The 26,497-nt window shown below is 40.3% G+C and overlaps 1 protein-coding gene across 1 annotated transcript; it reads left to right on the top strand.

The window, feature by feature from the left end:
• The first annotated feature begins 604 nt into the window (after positions 1 to 604).
• Positions 605 to 24,748, top strand: MLYCD (malonyl-CoA decarboxylase). Its single transcript, XM_074913168.1, is given in 6 exon segments — positions 605 to 709; positions 711 to 1,265; positions 11,918 to 12,030; positions 13,305 to 13,461; positions 13,966 to 14,115; positions 23,876 to 24,748. Coding segments are annotated over 6 exon segments (1,599 nt in total). The 5' UTR covers positions 605 to 619; the 3' UTR covers positions 24,410 to 24,748.
• Positions 24,749 to 26,497: the final 1,749 nt, after the last annotated feature.

Below are 26,497 nucleotides of genomic sequence, written 5' to 3'. Positions count from 1 at the left end.
GGGCTCCTGACTGGAAATTTTTGCAACAGGTACCAAAGGGCACACTACTTTCAGGGTTGCGTCCTCAAATTACACAACCAAATTCGTGCGGTTTCCTGCAGTTACTTCAGAGCAAACAGATGCCAGCAGGCCTGGCCTGGGCTGGCGCTGTGAAGTGACCCCTGTACCCTCACTGCTCAGCCGCTCTGATGGCTCGCAGGTTTTCTGGAGCCCAAATCTGTTAACCTCCCAAAACCATGGGGGCAAACGTTCTTTGGGTGCCACCACTATCCTTGATGGCATCCAAACTCTGTCAGGGCCCTGGTCTTATCGTGATGCCTAGAACACGCTCACCTCAGGCCTCTCCCTCAGGTGCAGGTGGGCTGCGAGGGAAACTGCGGTGCACAAGGGAAAAATGGGAATGAGAGCTGAGAGAGATATAGGTGCCAGCGAGCTGTACAGTAAAGGCCAGGGGAAGGTGCACTCAGGGACAGAAAAGCACCGAGCAGCCACCGCGGAAGAGGCGCAGCCGCCGTGAGGATGCCCAGCGGTACGCCACGCTCAAGATGGCGACCGACACCACCCCAAGCCCGCCACACTGTTCTCGCTTCCGATTGGCTAGAAGGGCTGGCAGTCTGTGATGTCAGCCAATCATCCGGCCGCTGCGGCCCCGGGGGCGGTGCTGCGGCCTGTCCCCTGGGGGCGGGTGTTCCGCGCCTGTCGCAAGAGGCGACATGAGCCGCCTGGGCCCGTGGGTGAGGCCGCGGCCCCGCGGGTGTGGGCTCTGGGCGGTGCCGCGGGGGCTGCGTCGCGTCTCGGTGGCTGCCGGCCTGCGCCGGGGCCTGGCGGGCTCCAGCACCGCCTCTGTCGCGGGCATGGAGGAGCTGCTGAGTCGCTCCGTGCCGCCGCTGCCGCCCTACGAGACCAAGGAGAAGGCGCCGCCTCCGGCGGAGCTGCGCAGCGCGGAGTTCGTGCGGTACTACCGCGGCCTGGAGGCCGGGCCGCCCAGGGCCGAGCTCCTCACCCGCCTGGCCCGCGACTTCGGCGTGGACCATGGCCGGGTGGCGGAGTTCAGCGCCAAGGTGCTGCAGGCCCGGGAGCAGCAGAGGGAGCTGGGGGCCCTGCTGCAGGCTGAGGACCGGCTCCGCTACTACCTCAACCCCCAGTACCGGGGTCTCTTCCAGCACCTGGGCCGCCTGGAGGGCGGGCTGCGCTTCCTGGTGGAGCTGAGGAGCGACCTGGTGGAGGGGCTGGCGACCAAAGCGGTGGACGGGCCTCATGTCAAGGTGAGGGCTGGGCTGGGGGTGGGTGGCTCTGAAAGGGAGTCGGGGAGAGGCCGGAGGGTTTGGCTTGGGGCTTCTTGCTAATGGTGCTGCTCGATGGGCTGGAAAGCGTCCAATGGGCCTGTTTCACTGTTGGTGTCACCATGGTGTGAACTGAGGGAACCCCTTCCCACAGGCGGTGGCACCAGTGGGAGCTGGCCTTGCGGACAGCTCAGGAAGGGAGCGGCTCGTGGTGTTGAGCAGTGGGCTTTGCAAGGTGAAGTAAGTGGCAGTGGGAGGCTGTGCTGAGGGCTTGTATCAACAATAGCGTGGCCATTAGGGACAGGGAATGGATTTTACCCAGTACTTGGCACTGGTGAGGCCGCACCTCGATGACTGGGTTCAGTTTTGGGCCTCTAGAAAAAGGCTATTGAATGACTCGAGCGTGTCAAGAGAAGGGCAGCGAAGCTGGTGAAGTGTGTGGAGCACTGGTCTGATGGGGAACCGCTGAGGGAATGGGGGTTATTTAGTCTGGAGAAGAATAGGCTGAGGGGAGATCACATCGCCCTCTACAACTACCTGAAAGGAGGGTGCAGAGACTGGGGGTGAGTCCCTTTAACCAAGTAACAAGAGATAGGACAGGAGGTAATGGCCTCAAGCTGCACCAGGGAAGGTTTAGACTGGATATTAGGAAGTATTTCTTTCCAGAATGGGTTGTTAGGCGTTGAATTGGGCTGCCCAGGGCAGGGGGGGAGTCCCCATCCCTGGAGGGGCTGAAGAGTTGGGTTGACATAGTACTGAGGGGTATGGTGGAGTTGAGAATGGTCAGTGTGAGGTTAACGGTTGGACTGGATGATCTTCAAGGTCTTTTCCAACCTTGATGATTCTGCGATTCTGTGAAGGGCTGGAGTTAGAGCAGTGGAGGAAGGGCCATGCTGATGCAATGTGACGTAATGCAGCTGGTGTTGGGGCTGCCAAGCTGTGTCAGGAGCTCCCTGCAGGAGTGACGTGCAGTGGTGTGATTTCTGAGTCCAAAATATGACCATAAGTGACGTAGGAGCTGTGTCATGCTAATGGTGAAGAATATCAACAGGAGAAATGAGTTGTGATTTAGCTCAGGAGAGTGTAGAAAATAGGTGAGGTGGAACATCCTCATAGTGCAGCGAGGTGATACGGAAGAGAGGTGGAGGAAGGAATGATGTAGCAGATGACAGTGGGCAGGAGATGACACAACTTCCTGGAAGGCAATGAAGAAAGACAGCAAGTTAGTCAGATGCACTGACCACTGACTTGTTTGTCGATATTCAGTTACAAATTAAATTTGACAAGAAAATGATGGTTTTTATATCAGTACTGTCAGTTAACCATGATCATTGCATAACTGAAGTAGCAACAGCATTGGTAAGATTCCACATCCAGTTGGACTATCTTATGTAAAAGCAGACTGAATTTGCAAAATTAGCACGATAGAAATGTATGAAACAGCTGAATGTACATGTGTCAAATAATGCAATATGTTCAGAAACATAGTAAACACATTTGAAAGTAGGAAAATACCGTCTGCAGAACTAAAAGCTTCAATAAAAGGGCTGTGATAAGCATTCTGTTATGTCATTTTCTCAAAATATTTTTTGAAATGTTTGGGTTCATTGCATGACTGGGCTTAGTTCTACATATCTGCTTGTAGTTGTTTTTGTGCCTGTTGATTGTTTTTTTTTCAAATGTGATATATTGTAAAATAAGAGTTGGTAATAAATAGCACATAGTCCAGAAAAGATAAAGCTACAACTGCTTTGCATTTGTTTTTGTTTGCGACTGTATTGACTTTAAGGATTTACCCTGGATACTGTTTCCTTTCATTTTGGAGTTCCGTTTAGGTCATTCTTATCTGTTTTGCCTGGTAACCAAGACCCAGAACTATGTGCTATTCTAGTGTTCTTGCTAGCATGTCTGCGAAAAGTGTTATTTCAGAAGCAAGACATAAGCATCTTGGTTGCCTTGAAAATCTTCTATTGCAAGTAAGCGTCAGCATAACTACAAGCGCTCAAGGGAGCACCCAACCCGCAGGAAGCCTTGACGGTCTCTGCAGTGGAGCTGATTGCTAGCTGGTGCAGGTTGTTTGTGAGGAAGTGATGTGAGGGCATGTGTATTTAATTTGATACCTTAAGCTGTAGATGTGAGATTTTTTTAATAACCTGTTCTGAGGGTAAATGTCAAGAACAGAGAAAACTATATAGCAGAATATTGGGGGGGGGAGGTGGGTTGTTAGTGTTGTGTGTTTTTGTTGTTTTTTTTTTCTTTTTAATAAAGAATCTGAGTCTTGAGTAGAGAACTGTTCTCGTGATCCAACATATATTTTGGGATCATGTAGTGAACAATTTCAGAGTGGTTCTCTGCTGGTTTCCTTAACTCCAGGAAAGAGATGAAAAAAGGTAGAGGAAAAACTCTGGCACTTGGGATGGATGTTAACATGTCAGGACTCACCATTACATACGATTAATTCTTGTCTACCTGAATTTCGTAAGGTATTATTTTAAAACAAGAAGATGTAAATTACCTGATGATTCTTTCTCCTCTGGTTTCAGTGTTCCTGAATCATTAATGATTGCAGATGATTGGCTGCAAACTGGTGTAGTGTTGTCTTCAGTTACTCCCAGATATACTCATCTTCATAATGCCCTCAGTCGTCATTCATAAATCACCTCTTAAGTTGAATTGATGCTGAAAGTAAATGAAGAAATGTGAATGCCTACCTTATTCTGATTTTATGTACCGTGTGACATGTGCCTAGCTGCACTGCACTCCAAAACATGTCTCATTATTAGACTTGTGAAAGATTCTGGGCACTGAAGTCGCTGAACTATTTTAGCAGTGTCTATTAAATCAGAAGTCACAGTGCCCTAGGTGTCAGGATCCAGTGTAAAGCAAATTGGGTTGAAAAAGCTGACTTACAAGAAATTGAGAAGAATGGTGACTACCTTACTGGAAGAATTCCATAGATCTTGAACATAAAACCTGAAAAATGTATTGGAAATGCTCAAAATGATGGATTGTGCAAAAAGAAGGAACATGCTGCAAATAAAGTTTAGTTTATATTTAAGTTAGTTATTAGAAGGCAGAATCGTCACCTAGAGCAAGGCAGAAAAATTACAGGTATTCTCAGTGACAAGTTGTTATGACATAGTAAATGTCTTCTTGTGGATATGTAAAAGGTGACGAATACTCTTGACACAAGTCTCTTGATAATCAGATGGCAAAAATTTAGTGGTAAACTGTATTTTTGAAGCTATACAGCCTTTTTTCCAAAGAGTCTGCCAAAAATATGTGCAGGGCATATTGTGAAGAGAAATTTTTCTTCGTAATCTGTCCCAGAAATGGGTTTTCTTTTCTATTAAATATATGAATCAGTTATTACTGTTGTAAGCCTCATGGATAATGTATAGGTGACCATTTAAAAAAAAACAACAGTACTGACACATAATACATTGTTTGAAAAGTTAAATTACGGTAAAGCTGGGCCCAATTATTTTTTATTATGCTGTTTGAATTTTTTCTTCTCTCATGTTCTTTTCATGTGTTCTGTTCCTTCCACCAAAGGACATGCATGTTTTCCATCATCTTCATAAACGAGTTGATATTCTGATGAGCCCTTGCAGTGCACAGAGAGAAATTTGTTGAAAATCTGTTTCCTGAGTGTAGTTCTTCCTGTTACTGTTCGGAAGTATTTTACCTGCAGTACTTCTTTTTCTGTGCCAGCATTTTCCTCTTGAGACTTTCTATGTTTTGCTTGCTTACTCAGTTTCAGCATTTGAAATATGGACTCTGGTGAAAAATTCACGACATAATTATTTCAGGTAGTAAATCATTCAACTGTTGCTTTTAAAATACTCTTAATCTTTCCATATGATTCAGAATAAGTCAGTGGAAGGTTCAAGTTGCTGGTAAAAGATAATGAAAAATCATTTTTGTCAGATTGATTTATAAATAAAGCTGCTTCCATAATTAAGTAGTGGTTGGAATGTATCTGTAATCTTGTTGTTCTTGTATTGGTCTACAAGAAAAAAAGAAATACCATAACTGTTTTGGGTATTTTTCCCCTCATAGGAGGTGTTCCTAAACACAGCAAGAACCTAAAGTTGGACTTTTCCTTGAATTATTTTTTTCTTAAAGCTTTCTCACAGATTTGAACACTGGAGGTGTTTAAGAGTAGGGTCAACGTGGAATGGTTAGAAAACAATGGACAAAGAGGGATATGTTGAAATTCAAGAGGACTTTCTGCAAGAGAATAGACATGTGAGCAATCCTGCGTGAGAACAAGACTGATAAGAGCCTCAGCCTGAGCAAGAATGTGATAAGGACGTAACCCTGAATGAGGGGGGAGAAACTCGATGAGACAAACAACTCCCGGAATGGGTTGGGATGGAAGAGGAAGTTACACAAGGCAGGAAGCCTGGCAAGGCTGATGTGGCACTTTTTATCCAATCATAAGAAGGTTTAAAGCATGGGCTAAGTTAACTGTCCAGTCTTGAGGACTTGTACTGCATGTTACTCACGTGTGGGGGAGAACATTATAAAAGGGCTTTCTTAGCTGTAATAAACGGGCATTGCTTGATCACATTGGTCGTGTGCGTGCTCAGCTCTCCCGCAGGTCAACCTAGCGCTGAGGGATATGGTGAAGTTGGAAACTGTTAATGTTGGGTTGATAGTTGGACTGGATGATCTTCAAGCTCTCTTCCAACCTAGATGATTCTGTGATTCTGTGTATAATCAGGAAAAAAAAAAAGGTTTCAATTTTAGTAGAGGAATCGGAAAAAGTGAAACACATTTTTAAGGGAGAATGTTTTGCATGTGGGCTGTACATGGCTTTTTGAGGAGGGGAAATAAATATTTGTGGTCACTCAGGGGAAACAGTGGCTATATGGAGAATCTGAATATTGAAATGGTTTGCTTTAAAGGTCTAAGAAGTCCTTAACTAGAGAAACAATTGCAAGTTCAAAGTTTTTCTGTGAAAAAGTGTTTGGTATTTACCTAGCAAAAGTCCTGTATAGCCATTTCGTTACTGTAGATCTGATTTAAATTCTAACATACATAAATACAAATGTGCCACAAGAATTTTGTATCTTCTGTGTATTTGTATCTGCACTGACAAGGAAATGTGAAAATAAAATTAAATGGGTCTTCTTGGTGCTGGAGGAAAATTGCAGAATGCATTATATGGCCTACTGGGATTTTGTTTTTGCCAAAACTGTCTAAAATATTTCTTACGCAGTCCTTAGTTTTTACTCTGCATTTTGAAAGATCTATTAAAACAAGGATTACCCACTGCTGTGTTGTAAATATGAAATATTTTTCTATTTCCTCAAAACATATCAACACAGAAACAGTTTGGACTGTTAGATACTGGTTGATGAAGCATTTCTATTTTGTGTTTGCTCAACAGATTAAGTAGAATAACATATACAGGTGATTAAGTCACTTGAAAATGCTTGAGCACTCTTTACTTACTGTCTAAAGGAGCAAAAATGGGGGGGGGGAAGGGAAATAAAATTACTTTAGGTATAAAACATCAAACAGTACAAAACACAAGAGCCAAGGAAGTTCTCAACACTACCATTACCACTGCAGTAATTACTGTTAGCAATAAAAAAAGCAGAAAACCAATCCCCTTTATTTGTATCACACTATTGAATCCCATTTTGCTGAGGGATGTATTTTTCAGTATCTCACCAGGGGTATTCTGAATGTATATTTTGAAGATAATTTGTAAAAAAACCCCGTTAAGACACCTCTGAACACTTGGCAATACCAGAGTAGATCTGTAAGTTAGTATGCCCAAATGAAGCATACCAGGTTAAAAATTTCAAATGCTTCAAAAAAAAAAAAATGGGCTCCTGTGAGGCTGGCAGAATACTTCTCTTGTAGCCCTGTCGGATATGTAAGCAGGAACTAACAGTAACTGAGCCATCTGTTTGATATGCATGGGGTGTTAGTTACTGCTGTTTCATATTATGTTTATCTGTAAATATCTGCATATGAATTTTCATTGTAAGGGGTATTTTATTTTTTAGTGGTTTGAGAGGGGAAATTGAAATAGTTCCCTCATCAGACAAGCAGTTTTTCTTACGAAAAAGAATTAAGTTTTTCTTAAGGTTTTCCCATTTGTTGCCCAATAAATAAGGACCTGTTTTGAAGATTAAAAACCCTATAATTTGCTGTCTTGTAACAGGAACATAGAATTAAAAAAAAAAAAATCACAATTTATTATACTCGGATAATAGAAACTGAAGTATAGCTGGTAATTTTAATTACTAATCTGAGTATGTCTTGTTCAAATTTAAAATTGGGATACTGAATAATAAATGTGTGCTTTTTTTCTTTTTACTAGACTAGAAAGGCCTCGGAAATCAAAATAAGAATTTACTTATCACTAAATTTACAAAATAAAAGAACCTAACTTGAGGCTGTCGTTGTTGGAGTCTAGCCTTTCAGAAATTTAGCCTATACTATGATATTGAACACAACCCAAATTTTTGCTAAACACAGTTTTGGGTAGTATAAAGTGTTTTATGTCTTTTTACACTAAGAAGTTTTGTCAACATACACAGTTGCAGTTGGACTAGATGGGCGTTGTAGGTCCCTTCCAACTGGAACTATTCTAATTCTTTAGCCTGCAAGCTGCCCTGTTGTTTTATAGAGCATTATTATTTACAGCTGACAGATTATTTGAACTGAGTTGTAATTCCCCATAAACAATATTCCTGTCTTCCAGAATCATTACTGAGAGCACATCTGCTTCACTTTCTCCTGTGGTTACAATTGCGTTGCTTTTATACAGCTCTATCTCGGACCTAAAGTAGCTCTATAATGCGTTCTGCATCTTGAAAAGCAGCCTTCGGTTCAGTTGGGCATCATTATGTCCTGTTGTATGGAGCATGTTTGCTAAGTATATAGGTGCTTCAGAGAAGCAAAACGCATGATTCTTGTGTTTTCCACTTTTACCAGCTTCTGCGTGGTGTAACTGGCTTTCTCCCAAGTCACTCGTTGCCATCTGAGCCATGTTACTGCCAATAGCTGCAGAGCAGTGTGTGCAAAATAATGACTAGGAGGAGCGCAGCCATCAGCAGTTTTCCCTCCTAGCTGCTAGACTGCAGCTTGAAATGGTGTCCTAAAAAACAGATGGGTGACACGAGAGCCACAGGAATCTGTTAGTTTGACCCCAGATCTGACAACTCTGGCTTATTTTTCTGGTTTACAGTGTGCCCTTACAAAGGAAAACGAAACAAACAATCCTGAAGACTCTGGCTACACCAAGGGATATTTGACCAAAACGATTTATGATTATTTTCTAAAAACTTCAGAGCTGTGCAGAAACAACGATTCGCAAAGGGAAGTACCTTAAAACCAGAATAAACAAAACAATCAAAACATACTTGTAAAGGACACTTACACCTCTACAGTTTGAAAGGAAAAATGTACTGAAAAAAAAGGACAAATCTGCGTGCAAGAGCATACTTGAAGTAAAATTCATCATTTCCCAATAAAACTGTTGCTACTGCAAGCCTTCTTGAGGTTGTAGGCTGGTACCTGTTCAGTCGTGCTGCCCAGGAGTTGCAATTTCTGCATGACTTAGCTGTGCCAGAAAGAGCCTTTTTTGTGGATGCTGTAATACAGACAATTCTGGGCTCTTTTGCTGTGCAGCCTGTTTTACCTGCTGCTTTCTCTTTAATCTGCTAGCCCAGAAGCCTCAGCCAAAACAGCTTTGCCAGTATAGCGTACAGCTACTCGAAATGCAGTTGAATGATGTATTGTCAGAGTGGGACAAGTGTTGAGGTGCCCTGAGCCAACAGTGATTATGCATTTTTCACAGTAATGCCATATTATAGAAATATTCTGCTCTTCTGAGGTAGTAAGGTAGCACAGGTATAACATGGGATTTTGGTAAGCCCTCCAAATCATCAGACTTGCTATAAATGTGCATTTATTAGGGAGGGGAAGGCATATTGTGTGTGTCCCTCTGAATTATCCTAGTTGCAAAGTTTTGACATAGCTAATCTGGTCCTTTTTAATGTCATCTATTACGTTACTTCCTCCCTTTGCTATTGTGTAGGATAGTGTTACTCTGAGACAGAGGAGGCAAGAATATTTTAATCACGGTGTCAGTGAAAACTTGCGAAGACTGTCCATACCCAGGGTGGATTTCACCCAGTGTGATCCTTCATTTTTCTCAGTTCTTCAGTGGTACTTGTTGCAGATAGTCACATGTGTGTATTTTTTTCAGGGGTTTCTTTTTATGCCGGTGCCATGCATTATGTGGCTTCCATTGCATTTCATTTGGAGATTACTTACTCTATAAATGTACTTAAGGTGAATTTATTTTTTTGTGTCATTTCAGTTTCATATTTGTTAACAATTTTTTACTAGCATATGCAGGCTTTGTTCAGCCTTGTACTACACATGCAGGTGGAAGTAGGACTTCACAGAAGACAATTTGGCAGAAGACTTTCAACACGGTTTATTATATAGCAAATTTACAAATCTTGGGAGGGTTAACCTCATAGAAGAGTTCATGGATGCCCCCTGTTTGGAACAATGCAATTGACATTTTCACATTTGAAGTATATGTCAATTTATACTTCAATAACTAAGCTCTTCTTTTCTTATATACTGGAAGATGCTACTGAAAAAAAAGTAGAAAGATAGAATCAAATTTTCATGTGTGAAAACTGTTCTATGCAGATGAATGACTTTTCTTCTGGATCATTTGTATAGCAGCCATTCCTGCATAAACAAAGATAGATGCCAAACAAAACCCTATGTATTTCACTAACACAATTTAGTAGAAGGAGTAGGGAGAAAAAAAGGGAAACTGAAAAAGAATTTGAATCTGCACTTCGGGTATGGAGAAAAGCCAGGATTTTTTAGGAATTTAGGCTGAAAACTTCATGACTGTTGTCATTACCATCAACTATAGGAGTTTTTATGGGAGGAGTTAATTCTAAGTGTGGGTGGATTGGTGTAGATTGAAGTGTTTGATCACAGTTGGCTGCAAGCATAGTCAGAGTTTGAAAATTTTAGTTTTTTTCGTACATTGAATTAAAGAATAAAACTGTCCTTTTTTTTTTCAGTCTTGGAATCCTTGTAGCCATTACTTTGGCCAACAGGAACCTTCTGTAATGTGTGTCTCTTGACAAGTGCCTCAGTGACTTTCATCTTTGTTAGGTTACAATAGGAAATACTTTTTCTTTTTTATGAAAGTCCTGAGACTACATCTGAGCTTTGGAAGGATGATTTAAGTAGTGTTTTCTGGATAGTTTTACATCTTTCTTTTCTTGCTTTACTTAAATATAGCAAGCTACAGTACATTGGAGCATACTTTTTGTCTATTTTATTTATAGCAGTGGCTATTTAATAAAGGCCTGAATAGAAGATGAAGTATTTTTGGTTTTAAATAAATGATTATTGAGTTAGTAAGTTTATGTTTCTGATTAGGCTGTTGGTAAGTTGGTGCTGGTATCACACTGTGTCCTGTGTACAAAGGTAAGAAAGAAAAATAAGCTCTACAATCTCTTTAAGGGATATTCATGTTGTGCCGAGTTCAAGAATACTATCTAAACTCAAAACAATTTTAGACAGGAACATCTTTAATAATATAGGCATCAGGAAATTAGTAGGGATTATAAAATTTATTATTATGATGAATGTTTCTGAAAGTATTTGATATTACAGTTGGCTTTAATTCTGTATCATACTGTTCCAAATCTGTTATATTTGAGTTCTGTAGTCTGCCGCTGCCGCGTTTGTTTTTCTTGCTCAAAAAGGTGCATACTTACTGAGAAGAAAAATTCTGTAAAGCCTATGGTTTTATCTGCACCCTGTTGAAAGATACTAATTTTCTAATTTATCATCCTGAGCGGGCATGTGCAGCTCCTGTGCTGAGTTCTACAGTCCATGCTAAAGTCCAAACTGAAGCATTTTTATTGTTTACTGGTGCCTAAATGTGCCTGTAATGGGTTCCAGTCACCTCCAGTATGTATGTGATGTGCCTTGGAAATCTGTCAGAAGTAGAAAGTTCCATGTGTTAATCATGGTGCAGAATGTGCAGGAGTAAGTAGCTATTCTGTATCTTTCTCATAAAGAGCAATGGAAAAAATGTTTAATAAAGTAGAGGTGACTCATAAAACATAGATAGGAACTGGAAGATTTTTAATTTGGTGAGTTAGCTTTCTTAATAAGCTAGTATTAATAGTCTTCCTAAAGCATGTACTGCTGAATACTCCGAATCAGATGTTAGAAAATTAGAGTGAAATTCAAGTCCTTATTTACATCAAGTTCCCATAACTTTTTTTCATGGTATTTAAATCTGAGCACCTATGCAACTGCAGCCTTACGGTCAAGACTGCTCAAACACTTTTATTTACTGTTTTTCATATATGTTGTTTTGCATTATCTTCCTTTTCCCTGTCTGCAGTTTACTATAGACAATGTCAAACATTTTCATTGTTTTAGTCTTGTGTGAGGAAAGCTGAACTATTACGTGGTTAATTTTCTCAAACAGATTAGTTTCCTTGGAACTTCCCGGTGTTGTAGTTTGAAATAATCAAGGTTATTTTTACTCACAGTTGTATGTTCTACCTAGGTTATTTTAGCAGATAAATCCATTTTTCTTCTGTGTGCAGGAAATGAGCGGAGTGCTGAAGAGCATGCTTTCAGAGTGGTTCTCCACAGGATTCCTAAACTTGGAGCGGGTCACTTGGCAATCACCTTGTGAGGTACTCCAGAAAATTAGTGAGTAAGTGCTAAAAGTTGCTAATGATCCTTGATGAAAAGGTGATGAAATAAATGGCTTGTGACTGCACAGATCCACTATTTTCAAGGTTCTACTTTTCAATACTCAACCATGGGCAAAGTATAATTAAGGAACAGTTGTATTTAACACAGTAAAGAGCACACTTTTAAAAACTGAATTAAGTAAACAGTAAAGGGGATCATTTGTCCCTTAATTTGATCCTTTAGCTCACTTATAGACTGCTGTCTTTTCTTTCAGTCTTCTCAGTTGCCCTTCCCACATTCCCAGAGGTGCTGCTGTTACTTTTCCTACAAACCCCGATTCTTGCAGCACTGCTTTCTCACACTCCTTTCCTTGCACAGGTGCTGCTGCCTCCATCACTGCTGTCACCTTCTTCTCCCCTCATTTTGCACCAGCAGTGTTGGTGGGGAATCAGTATTTAAGTCCAATCCAGCATGGGGTGCCCAGCACTCAAGACCATGTTTTACTTCTCATGTACTGAGACTCCCTTTCCTGGCCAGAATTGTTAAGGTGCACAGAATCACTTGTAAACAGTTTGTGAAGAGAGCACCTTTTTTATAAGCATTCCTTAAAAATCTACAACATTTGCTTCTGAATTTCTGTCAAATATTTGAAAGTTGTAATGATGAAGATGACTGAATCAAGGTTATGTTGTGTGGCATTTTGTCATATAAAAAGCTTATCATATAAAAATCTCAAAGAAAAATGAATCTCTAAAGAGTTCTGAAAGTACGTGACTTGATGAGGCAAAGAGATCTTACACAAGCTAGCTTCAAAATAAAAATAATTAGTAATATTTTACTTAATCTTCAAGGTACCTTGTCAAACACACTAGACTTTCAATATAATAGAGAAAAGAATATTTTGAATAATTAGTTGAAGACATGGCTGTGGGAGCGCTGACAGACTCTCTGTAGCTTGGAAAAGCTCATTCCTGTATTCATATTCATTCAGTGACTTTGTTATCTCAATCTGCTATCCACTACTGAACAGTAAATGCAAGTGAAATCTCAGATACGTAATAAGCATGTCCCAAAGAAAACTAGAGAGAGTGGGTATGAGGTACACCTTTACAATCTATTTTGTCACAGTTTGCTGATGAATTTTACTTTTTTCACATGCAGCCTGATTCTCCTTTTTTGATTGGAAAGTTTTGTCACTGACATCAATGGGAAAAGTACTGAGGTTGGTAGCTGACCTCTATTTTTAACTGGAAAAAAAAAAATAATTTTACTTCTTTTTATTTTTTCATTGAGTTCTGAAGCTGTGCATCCTGTTAGAAACTGGGTTGATATGAAGCGTCGAGTTGGGTCATATAGAAGATGCTACTTTTTTTCTCACTGTGCAATCCCAGGAGAACCATTGATAGTCTTGCATGTTGCACTAACCAGTGATATCTCCAGCAGCATCCAGGTACAGTCACTGATGCATTTAGTACACAGCAAGATGCTCAAATTGCATTGTACTTATGTTAAAATCTGTAATTCCTTGTAATTTGGCAATATTTGGTTTGGTTTCATTTTTTTTAAGAGATGAGAGAATTGACACAAAAATTACAGGGATAATCTGTATATATCCTGTATTATGTAAACTGAAATTTTGGGATTTTGCTTAAGTGCAAGAAAAATAGGAAAAGGTAAGAAATATATAAGATAATAAATGAGATTAAAACTTCAGCGCAGTTGTGATTGCTTCTGAAAGTTTTAAGCCATGTTACAATTACTTCCTGTACTTGCTAATGGATAAGCAGCTCTTCTTTCAACGTTTTGATTAGATTTTTGTTGTTTCTCACAGAGGGTAATGAATAAAACAGAGGGGAAATGTGTTAACACATTGGAGAGTTAAAAAGAAAGGCCCCACCCCCCATGGTGATGGTAGCTACTACTAACTCTTTTTTTTTAATTCTTATTTTCCCAGGCCATAGTGAAAGAAGTGCCACCTTTAGAAACAGAAGATACAGACAAAATTACAACAGCAATTTTCTACTCAATCAGTTTGACTCAGCAGGGATTGCAAGGTGTGGAACTTGGGACTTACCTCATCAAGCGGGTTGTAAAAGAGCTGCAGGTAGGTTTGGCAGGGGGTGCTTGAGGTGCTGTTTGGCCAGTGTGCTCCCTTTACATTGCTGTTTTCATTTCCATTTTATGTCATTGCTCAATGCAAGGAGCTGCTAGGTCTTCCCCTACATTTGTAGCTTCTTCCCAGATCAGCCTTTGAAAGCGAGTAAAGAGTTGGAAGAACATTTTCTGCTGTTGGTTAATGTCTGCGGTGTAGTTACTGTTACATAGTTGGCATGAATTACTTGTGTTTGCCTAATCATTGCATAGGTTGCCTGACAGTCAAATGCGTCCATTTTGTTGAAGGTAGCTTTAATATAGCTGTATTTTGCAATGTAGTGTATTGTATGATTCACTACTGTGTCTCAGCTGAGTGGGTGGGACGTTCTTAATGCATGCTAACAGGCTCCCTTCCAGGCCCTGATCAACATTTTCTCTCTTCGATGTACCTACCTGCTCCTTTCTGAAAATCTTATAGCTGTTCCAGTAACAAAAATACTATCTGTACGTTAATTAACTCATTTTCATGTTTGTTGTATTGAATTGCCACTGGTTATGTATGCAATTTGCATGCTTTGAATATGTCTATTTTTTAAAAAAAAAGGGTTTTTTCTTGCAGTATAGTAAAGAAGTTGTCTTTAACATTTGAAAGTCACAGGAATCGGTAACTTTATGCAAGTCAGTTCTATGAATTTATATAATATCATTACATACTGTGGGATTATTGTTAATAGTTTTAGGACTCCTTGTAGAACCTTCTTCCAAGTAACTGGAGAAAGGAATGAAAATTCATTAATTTACATACAGAGTGGTATGAAAGAGTCACATTTCTGTGTTGAGTACATTATTTTAGTTAATAGTCTTTACTACTTAAATGATTAACAAAGCTACTTCTTAAAGGTAGTGATAGCTTCTTGTGTTTCTATTAATTGTTCCAACATCTGGATTAGTAATGATGTCTGGAAAATTGTCTGTGATTTAGAACTTCAGTTCTACGTACAAAAATAACATAAAATTGGATGCACCAAATTTCTACTACTACGAAATGATTGATTAGTCAACTACTGAATCATAACTGGCTGTCCTGAAGTTTTTTATTTTATCTTAATTTTAGTGGATATTTTGGCTGAATTTTGTTGCTTCTTGCTTTCGGAATGGCTTTCAGATTAATTGTCTAAAGTGCAGTAGTCCAGGTATAATTAGGCTGTGCCATCTGTCTGATCTTGACTGAGAGGAAATTGGAATGAATTCATGCAGTTATCTGCTTTCATATCTGAAAAATAATTTCTGGATAATTGAGTTGCTCTCATAAAGTAACCCTATTGATAACGTATACTAAATTGCTTACAACTCCAGAAAAGTTACGAGTTATAAATGAAAATAGACATACCATACTTAGATAACCTATGTGCAACTAAAATTTTAAGTTTCCCACAGAAGAATGTATTTCTTATTTATAATTACAATATGGGTCAGGGCAATCCCCAGCAGAAATACAGGCTGGGCAATGAGCGGATCGAGAGCAGCCCTATGGAGAAGGACTTGGGGGTATTAATGGATGAACTGACTGTGAGCCAGCAATGTGCACTCACAGACCAGAAAGCCAACCGTGTCCTGGGCTGCACCCAGAGCAGGGTGGGCAGCAGGACGAGGGGGGGATTCTCTCCCTCTGCTCTGCTCTCATGAGACCCCCCTGCAGTGCTGGGTCCAGCTCTGGGGCACCAACAGCAGAAGGACACAGACCTGCTCGAGCAGGTCCAGAGGAGGCCACGGAGATGCTCAGGGGCTGGAGCCCCCCCTGTGAGGACAGGCTGAGAGAGTTGGGGGGTTCAGCTGGAGAAGAGAAGGCTGCGTGGAGACCTTAGAGCGGCCTCGCAGGGCTGAAAGGGGCTGCAGGAAAGGGGGGGGGACTCGTCATCAGGGGTGTAGGGATAGGATGAGGAGTAGGGGTTATAAACTAAAAGAGGGGAGATTCAGATTAGATACAAGGAAGAAATTCTTCCCTGTGAGGGGGGTGAGGCCCTGGCAGAGGTTTCCCAGAGAAGCTGTGGCTGCCCCCTCCCTGGAAGGGTTCAAGGCCAGGTTGGACGGGGCTTTGGGCAACCTGGGCTAGTGGAAGGTGTCCCTGCCCGTGGCAGGGGGTTGGGACTGGAGGATCTTTAGGTCCCTTCCAACACAAACCATTCTATGAGTCTATGAAGTTTCTACATTTCAGTGTTGCAAAATCCAGCCCTTCGGTGTTCATCAAATACATGACAAATAGGAAACACTTTGGCTGAGATGCCTTTAAATACAGTCTAATCATAAAATTATTGCCTCAAGGTTAAATAACTTATTTAATATTGAAAGCTAAGTGCTTTCCATGCGATGCCGAAGATGGAGGTCTTCCACCCTACTTAAATTTCATACACTGCTTTAAGATGTTATGAAAAATGTGCTGTTAGTAGTAAGGTTTTATATGGTGAATTGGAAGTGTGCTTAGTTGACTACGAAGTTGTAGCAAAACTTGAACTGCCTATTTATATTTATTCCGTAACTACATATATATAAAAGGTACAACAACCTCCATGGATTGTCTCTACACCATTCCTTCTCTTGATGACAAACCTTGTTGGGGTACCACTGTAGGACTAAAAAAGATAAAATGGATAATCCAGGAGTATTTATCCATGATTGATGTTGTTCTCTAATAGTTTTTCTTCCACTCTTAGATGTTGTTAATATTTTTTAATTTTCTTTTCTTCCCACTCTTTTGTGCTTTCTTCCTCTTTATTCCAAAGTATTGTTCTTGAATTTTGCAAGAACCATCTCCCATTATGTATTGTACATCTGTGAAATGACCCTAAATCATCATACTGTTGTTATCAGAATTATTTGATTCACTTCTATAAATGCCTACTCATTCAGCTTTTGTTGTAAATGTTGTGACTCCCATCTTTGTGGACTTTGCCTTGCAGTGGAGAGAAGCCCTGTGTATTTCAACTTCAAGGTATTTACACTGTGAAATTTCTACAAAGTTAGATTGTTCAGGGCAAAGGCAGGGCATATGATGAGTAATACAGCAGCAGGCAGCCTCTTTTAGCTGTCTTCCAGAATTCTGGAAGTTCTACTTCAATGCATTAATTACATACATGTGTTCTCTTTCTCTCTGGTCAGGTGGTAAAGCAAAGGACTTTCCAAGGTTGTCTTTGTTCAGGTTGGACATAATTCTTAGGAGAAGCATTATAGTCACTTACTTTAAAAGGGACAAATGGTACAGTAGTAGTGCTGAGTTGACTTGGTGACAGCAGCTGAAACAATATAGCCTCAGCAAAAAAATTCTGGGTCAAAAATTACATCTCATTAAAGCTTCCAGCAGCCTTTGTAAAAATAGATACTTGAGGTCTCTGATAGGAAGAGGATTTTTTCATATAACCTTTGCATGGCTTTGCAATAAACAAATCTTTATTTAAAGTGCTGCTAAACCACCAAGTGTTCCAGCTTACACAAGTAGAGTCTCTTTAAATTAACTGATAATAAAATGCTTTGGGAAGAGACAGCCATTTGTAGGGGTTGAGGATTTTGAATTTCATTATATTTGCATCATGGATGATTAATACACTTTTACATCTTGCCATTTATTTGAGTTAACTTTTGTGGACATTTGTTTGGTCTCCAGGATGTTACTTGATTTGTATTTTCTCAAGGTACTGCAAACTCCTAAAACTTTTTATCGTCTAGTAAAAATCCTTTATCTGACTTTTCCTTAACTTAACCTGCTCTGACACTTCTACTTGTAAGTGCCATTGTAACCTCAAAACTGAATTCTCAGCTGTCATTCTCCATCAGAAAAACTCCAAATTGGACCTGTCATGAATGTGTATCATTAGATCAGAAAAAGACATGCACTAAGTTAGAAATATGCTAATAGCCACACTTTTTTTCCACCGTTAAAGCCTTGATTTGGCAAGATTTTTTAAAACTGTACTGAAATGTTGATCTAGCAGGTATCTACACTAAAAAGTTACGTCTATAAGTTCCATTAGTACCTTAAAATCTCGTTAATGGACAATTAAGATAGAGCTTAATTTTTTAGAAATCTTGCTAATTTGCCTGAAGTGGTCACACGTAGTGCTCAACATGAACGTGTGTAGGGTAGCACATCTCACCTTCAAAGAATGTCAAGTATGGATTCCCTCATGAAAGTATTTCTTCCAAATGGATTTTTATTAGGACTGTTACGAAAACTGCAGCGGTAGAGGCTCTGGTGAAGATTACAACCCTCTGTGTTAAGCACTGTTAGTTTGAGGCACTGCATAGAAGTTAATGGCCCCTGCTTTGGAGTCTTTCACTAATTTAAGCAGATGGAGAACGTATGAAGTTGAGTCACAGAAATGGGTCCTCAGTTTCATCTCTTTATATGTGCACAGTTAGCAGTTTGAATCTTTAATCTCTACCTAGACATTATGACCTGGCATTTGCCACAAGTATTGTAATATAATTGGGGAAAGGGGAGGATATAATGGAGATCAGAATAGGACCTGAGGGGTGTAACTTCTGTCACAAGTCCTGAGAGAAAGTATGCTGCTCTAAATAGGAGACTTTTCTTTTTTTGGTAGTTGCTTGACAAAAATTTGCTACATCAGTAACATAGAACGGTTTTGTAAACAGGTGTCTGTTGTTATCTGAGCATCTCCTGTTTGGGTAAGCAGTGGGGTGAATTAGTTAGTTCACTGATACTACTGTGGTTGCAGTTCTCCCTGTACAAATCTGAGAACAGGCTACCTATGCTTTCTGTGTAGTCTCTTGGTTATATTAATGTATATGAAGCACGGAGCAGACACCGGAAATAATCTCTCATGTTTCTTAAATTTAAGCTTGCATTGTTCCCAGAAATGAACTGGATTTTGAAAGAGTTTTAGACAGCTAGTAAGAAAACAAACAAACCCTGAATTGGGTGCTGGAAGAGAAGCAGGCAGATGCATTTCTAGCAAGCTGATAGGTACTGGTGCATGTGTAGACAGATAGATTTCTCATTAGACAGACATTTAATTCAGAATGTGTTTATAGCCACTCTAAATGGTCTGTAGCTCTGCAGAAGGTACATCATAGCAATTCAGACTGCAGATGACAGACACAGATAACTGTGGTGAAGCCTTTGAGAAAACTGCTTAGAATTTTATAGCCTGTGGCATTTGAGTAAGAAAACTGATAGCTACTATGTGACTCAATAGAATGCTTAACAATTGGTGGCAGATTTTAGCTTTCTGGTTGGGCTGTTGATAATTGCTACCTTAATTTGATCTAGGTGACCTGGGGAGATCATAATTTCCAAAACAGACTTTGCTTTCATTGATGAAAAATGTGACCTTGGACTACAGCTTTCAAAGTGCAAGACAGTGTCAGATGAGATACGGATAATGGGAGAAATCTGCACTCTTCTGCAGTGAAAAAAAACCCAACTAAAAGCCAACCAAACCCAGAAATCTACCCCAAAACAAAATGAGCAGCTGTTTCTTAATGGTGTGTGGGTTTCTGACAAGAAAATAAACATTAATGGATTTCCACCAATAGCCTTAGAAACTAGCACATCAGTTTAGCAACAACATAAATGTGCACACTTCCCTGCATCTATTTATTTTTCTACAAGAAATGGCAGCCGCAGATAAGCTCCTAAACTCAAGCATTTATCAGATATGTAGCAGTCTGTACTGTAGCTTCAAAATGGGGTCACTTTCCCATGTCTTATCTGTCCTAAGAAGTAAAAAATATGCACAATTTCCCATTCTGTATTTATTAATAGAGTAGGAACTACTAACTTCCTGATAAGTATTTTGGGTTGGGATTTGTGAACAGGTCACTCCTGAAAGTGAATGATAATCAAAGAGCAGTCAACACCACAAGGAAGAAAAATGTCAGTTACTGAATTAGGAACTCTGCAGTGGTTATTATTAATGCAGAAATACAGGAAGAAATAGTTCATTCTCACATTTTTCATTGTGGAATGTGGATGGGTACCCTCTTGGCTTTGAAGGATGGGAGATGAGATTGGAATTGTTACCCTACGGAAGCAATGGGTGTGAAAAGCCCTGTTTGTTAGCTCTGTTCAGTAGCAAAAGAGTATTTTCAGACACTGTGCTTTCTTAGCAGACATGGTGCAGAGGACTTACAGACTTGACTTTGGAGTAAGCAGCCTTTTCTCTTGGTCCAATCAGTTTTACTTGAAAGAAGAGTTTCTGCTTCTCAAATTTCAACGTTACCTTCCTTCTTCCCCTCTCGGGTGTTAACCCCAAATATCTGTGCAGAATTCATGAAAGAGACCTAAGCAATATGTTCTCAAAGGCACTATCATTTATAGCATGAGTAATATATTTAGGAAAAAGAGAAAACCTTTAAGGAATGTAATCCCATTTTTGGGTCAAAAAGAAACACATCCTGTATTCCTTGAATTCATACCTAGAGGAAAATAGCCTTTAACAACCTCCTTTTTCTCTCTCTTTTTTTTTTCTTCTGTTTCACTCCCACTGCACAATAGTAACATCTGTACTCCCTCTAGCAGCACATGTAGGATTTCTCATTGATGGGTCATTAATTTGAAAACTTTTACCGATTTATCCCTCTCTCTTGTGTTCTCTGTGTTGTGGACTAAAGAGGAACTTTAAAGCACAACAGGAATGAAGACACAGAAGAACGAAACCCTGTTTTGAAATCCATTGGGGGGGGGTGGGGGGGGCCTTGCTGTTGCTTAAGGATGCTGACACGACAAGGGTACTTCTCATTATAGATTACAGGTTTGTGTTTCTGCACCTTAAGGTTCATTTGCAGGTCTATCACATCCTAGACAGTTGCTGAGTTGTCATCCATCATTATTGTGTGGACAGGCAGAAGGTTACTAGGTCATTGAATCTTCAGAAGGGAGTTGTGGCCCTCTGTTCTGGGCAGAAATTCATCTAACAGCAGTAAGAGCTGACATGCAAAAGGTCAGGTTTCTTGTCAGCAGGCTGTCCCAGCCCCTCAGCTACAGCCAGTCACAGTAGAGTCACCACTGGCCAGCTTTCAGTGTGCTGATGCAGAAATGAAGGTAGCAAGTCATGCTGCTCGTTACCATCTTGACAAAACTGAAAGCTATCACCTTTTTTCTTGGAACAAATATCTTGTAGTATTTTTCCAGTGGCCTTTAAAAATTCGTGTCTGTGCCATCTTTCTGCCTCGTACTTCTCCAGGAGATTTGTGGTTTTGTGCTAGCAGTGTTGTCTTCAGTGGGAGCTAGTGTTAAGTCAAGGAAAGTAGCTTACAAGGGGGCATCGGAGCATAACTCTACCGTACTAATTAAGATCCCGCTGCTTTACAGAAAAGTGGATTCCAGATGTGATGATTAGATACACTTCTTGGTTGAGAAACACTATAAGGAGGCGGATAAAAGGTGACTAAAGGAAGATGTAGTGACTGCATTTGATTCTGTAGTCAAATTTTATGAAGTTATTTTGAATTGATACGTGCATAAATACTGTTTGTACCCGTGGGGAAGTAGAAGAGAGTTGGGAAGGGAAAGATTTTTGAACTCTATAGAATTGCCTTGTTCTCTTCTCTTTTTTGCCCTTTTTCTGCCCCAAATATATATATATATATATATATATTTTTTTTTTTTTTTAAATTTTTTAAATTGTGGTCATTGCTCTCTTTTTCAGAAGCAAAGGAGAGACTTTTCTAAAAAGGCTAAACTGTCTACTCCAAGAAATATTCTTTTAATTAAACCATATTTTCTATATCCATGCCTCTTGTAGCCATGGTCCACAGTAAGAGCACAACCCTAATTTTGCTTTTAGAAATGCTGTATTGTGTAAAATTGTACAGAGGTGTAAAATATCAGCAGAATACTGCCTTCCACAGACATCTCTTTCCATAGTTTTACAAAGAATATTTATCCTTTTATGAAATTCATATGTGATGAAACCTGATAGTTGTATTTCATGGATCTTGTTACGGATTTATGCTTCAGAATTACTCTTAAAAATAAAATATCATTGTGTCCTTTAGTGGAGACTTGAAAAAGTCACAGTAGGTCAAGTAGTGTTGCACTATCTGCCCGTGGTAGTTGTAGCAGTTGAGGATGGGACACAGTCGAGAACTCCTGGGTGCTCTGATTATAGAAATGGTTGGTTTTTTCAATAACATACAGAACTTAGTGTTTTCATAAAATTTGCTGTTTTCATTCTCCAGTCCTCTAAGGAGATGAAATGTGTTTCTCTGTAACTTGGTCTGCCTTACTTGTTCCTGTCTGGTCCCAAAAGAATTATCTATCTGTGTAAGTCAGAGAAGCTCAGGTGAGGGGAGCAAGTGAGGCTATCTAGTTTATGTAGTTCTAAGTCACAAAACTGAAGAGGTGATAGATTTGAGCTGGCTGGTGTATCGTAGAGCCAGGAGCCAGCAGAACAGCAGGAAGCCAGTTGGGAAGCTCTGCGTGGGAAGGAAAAAGATGTAAATAACCACCTGAATATTATTGCAGTTATCGAAGTTCCTAGAAAGGGTGGTTGGCTCCAGCCTGTGAGGGAGGTGTGTCAGGCCCACGTTCCCTGGCTTCTGCATCCTCCCAAACAGAAGGCAGGCGGAGCGTTGTGTGGAGCCCGGCGGTACCTGAGGGTGCAGCAGTGCAGGTGCGGTTCACACCAGGTAGCAGCGTGCCTTCCATTAACGTTTGCTGGTGTAAGGCAGCATCTGAGCAATGATGGCTTTTTAATGGTTATCTCAGTAATGCTCAAAGTAGAAAAAACCTGCATTTTGTACTCATTTAAAGACAATTTTCTGTTGACGTTAAGATGCTTCTGTAATGTTGATAAATGTCTTGGTTCTTGCCACTTCTTCCTATATGAGCAGTAATTAAAACAACACTGTGGTTGTTTCAGTTCAACTCTGTCTTCCCTCTGTTCCTTGCCCCCCTACTCCTTCAGCAGGGTTGACTGATGTAATTTTTGTTAATTCCAAGTGACACTGAGTTTAACAACCTTCTCTGTTCACGTTGGTGCGCCCCAGAACTAACACACAGTTTTCCTTGCATATATTTTTCTTTACATGATTACACAGTTAACAGTTTTTACTCACATATTAGTAGGAGTAGAGAAGTTGTTTTGTTTTATTAAAACAAATATTAAGCTGTGAGATTTTTTTTTTTTTTTACTGCAAGTATGTATTTCTTATCTTGCTATTTTATCTGTGTAGTTCATAGTTTGGGAATAGCATGAAAAATAGCTGGTCTGTATAAAGAACTGCTTTTATAACTTCAGGAAATACTTCTTTCCCTTAAAATCCGAAAATCGTACCTCTTCTTACAATAGAATGAAATAGTAAACTGCTCTTGATTTAAAAAAAAAGATAGTTACATATGAAAAATAAATGATATTTAAAAGGTTTTGAAAACTTGTATGTTTTGGTTTTTTTTTTTAAATTATTCCTCAGAGTAACTTCTTTATGGCATGTAATTATATTTGTTTATTTCTGCCTATAAAATGATATATGAGAATGTAGTGTTGGTAAGTACTGCATAAGTACTTTTGTATAGAGCGTGTGTGTGGACTGTAATTCAGTCAGAGTTAAAATTTTCTTTGTGCTCCAAGTGCTTTCTAGTGACTAACCTATTACTGGCAGGGTGATTTTTTTTTTTTTTTTTTTTTTTTGGTCTATGTGTATCAGTTAGTTTTCAGAATCCCTAGTCTTCACTTGACATCAAGTAAAGGGTATCTCATTGTCAGTCATGACAAAACTCATAATTTTTTTTTCTCTCCTTTTGTCTGCAGAAAGAACTTCCTCAGATAAAAGCTTTTTCTACTCTTTCACCTATCCCAGGATTCACAAAATGGGTTGTTGGTCTCCTTTCCTCGCAAACAAAAGAACTAGAAAGAAATGGACTTTTTACAGAATCAGAATGGCAAGAAATCTCTAAGATCACAGGAGACTCTACTACTGAAACACTAAAGAAACTCTTAAATAACAATGAGTGGGTGAGATCAGAAAAATTAGTCAAAGTGCTCCATTCACCGTTTATGAGACTCTGTGCGTGGTATTTGTATGGAGAGAAACATCGTGGCTATGCTCTTAATCCAGTAGCAAATTTTCATCTGCAGAATGGGTCTGTGATGTGGCGGATCAACTGGATGGCGGACACAAGCCCTCGGGGCATTGCTGCTTCCTGTGGCATGATGGTAAACTACCGGTATTTCTTAGAGGATACAGCCAGTAATAGTGCAGCGTACCTGGGGACTAAACAAATTAAAGCCTCAGAGCAGGTTCTTTCCTTGGTGTCTCAATTCCAGCAAAATAGCAAGCTTTAATTAAATATTATGAAAACGAAGGGCAAGTGTTCCTCACCTGTAAAGAGATGTAATATTTTGCAGTGTCTGTATTTAAATGAGAATGTCCCTTGTAAAACAAATTCACTCAGCACAGAACAATGCAAAGTTACCTAGATGATCAGTTGTCTTGCTTATTGCCATATATTCCAAACCTGAGTCACTGTGAGTTCTGGACATCTGTTATGTGCATATGGGTTGGAGGTATCTATTAAAAGGTGAGTAAAATTCTCTCAATCAGTTTCAATTCAGTGGTAACCTGAATGGGAAGTACTCAAGCCATACCATTATTATTTTGATAATAAACCTGTATAAACTGTGTCTCTGAAAGGAGCTGCACTTTGTCATAGTACTACTGTATATAGCTCAGTACCAAAATACCTGGGAAGAAGTACCAAATGAAGGTAAATTTTTGGTCAAGTACATTAGAAAAACAGCAATCTTACAATTGTATTTCAAAAATATGTGTCTTTTTCACCCTCAGAAATGCTCATGTAAAACCTCTTGGTATTTTCCTTTTTCAAACCCACTACAAATCTCACTTGAGTCCTTGCTTTTGGAGCATGGAAAAGCCTTGCATTAATGTTTTTGAAAAATCGGTGCAGCAGGTATTGCTGTATTATATTTGCACTTTTGTCTGCTAAAATATAATGAGAAAGAAGGAAGTGTTCACTGGATCACAGAATCAACTAGTTTGGAAAGGACCTTGAAGCTCCTCCAGCCCAACCATGACCCTCACCCTGATCGTTCCCAACTCCCCAGATCCCTCAGTGCTGGCTCAGCCCGACTCTTCAACCCCTCCAGGGATCCCGGGGACTCCCCCCTGCCCTGGGCAGCCCATTCCAAGGCCCAACAGCCCCTTCTGCACAGAAATCCTTCCTCAGAGCCAGCCTGACCCTGCCCTGGGCAGCTTGAGGCCATTCCCTCGGGGCCTGGCGCTGGGGCCTTGGCTCCAGAGACTCATCCCCTCTCTCTGCCCCCTCCTGGCAGGGAGTTGCAGAGGGCCAGGAGGTCTCCCCTCAGCCTCCTCTGCTCCAGACTGAACCCCCCCAGTTCCCCCAGCCGCTCCCCAGCAGACCTGTGCTCCAGACCCTGCCCCAGCTCCGTTGCCCTTCTCTGGCCACGCTCGAGTCATTCAATGGCCTTTTTGGGGTGAGGGGCCCAAAACTGAACCCACTCCCCGAGGGGCGGCCTCCCCAGTGCCGAGCCCAGGGCTCAGATCCCTTCCCTGTCCCTGCTGGCCACGCCAGTGCTGACACAAGCCAGGATGCCATTGGCCTTTTGGCCACCTGGGCACACTGCTGGCTCCTGTTCAGCCGCCTGGCAATCACCCCCCCAGGTCCCTCTCTGACTGGCAACTTCAAATAGGAGAGGGGAATAAAGAGAGACTGATACTTAGAAGAATTGAGAACTTTCCAAATAATGTATATTCTACATTGGCTCTGGCAATTTTTTAAGTTGATAAAGAGCTTTTTTAATAAAGAGGTAGGTGTGACCTGTAAACCAATAAAATAAACTATCTCAATAAATCATGTCTTGTGTATTTCAGCATGTACCTTCCTTCACTTAACAGCCCTCCTTGATAACAGCATCACCACAGCAGAAGGACCATCTTAACAGAATTTCATACTGTTTTGTAATTTCTGATTTATTCCCTGTCTGGTCAAATTCCAGTCCTGTTTTCAAGAAAAGAATTATACAGAGGAATTGAAAGTGATAGAGCCCCTGCTTGTGTATGAAAACAGAAGTGAAGAAAGCTGTAAGTGTCCAATTAGCCTTTCTCCTAGAATGAAATTATGTAATTGGATACAATTTTTTCGCATTCATTATTAGAAAAAAAATCCCATCCTCCAAGCTGGTAACCTGTTATGGGAATCTGTTACACATATCTTCCAAGCAGAGAAAAGCTTGGTTTACCCTCTCCTTGCAAAATCTACCATGACCAGAAGTTATGTTCACTGCCTGTTACTCCCTTAAGAGCAAAGATACTTTTATTCAGCAGCTGGTCATCAGTGGCAGTGATACCACACTACCAGTGGCAGCTCTCCTCTGCCATGTTGCCTTCATTAT

The sequence above is a fragment of the Athene noctua genome, chromosome 9, assembly GCF_965140245.1.
Source record: "Athene noctua chromosome 9, bAthNoc1.hap1.1, whole genome shotgun sequence".
NCBI classification, from domain to species: Eukaryota; Metazoa; Chordata; class Aves; order Strigiformes; family Strigidae; genus Athene; species Athene noctua.
The sequence above is the reverse complement of the archived record's forward strand: the minus strand, read 5'-3'. Positions and strand labels throughout refer to the sequence as shown.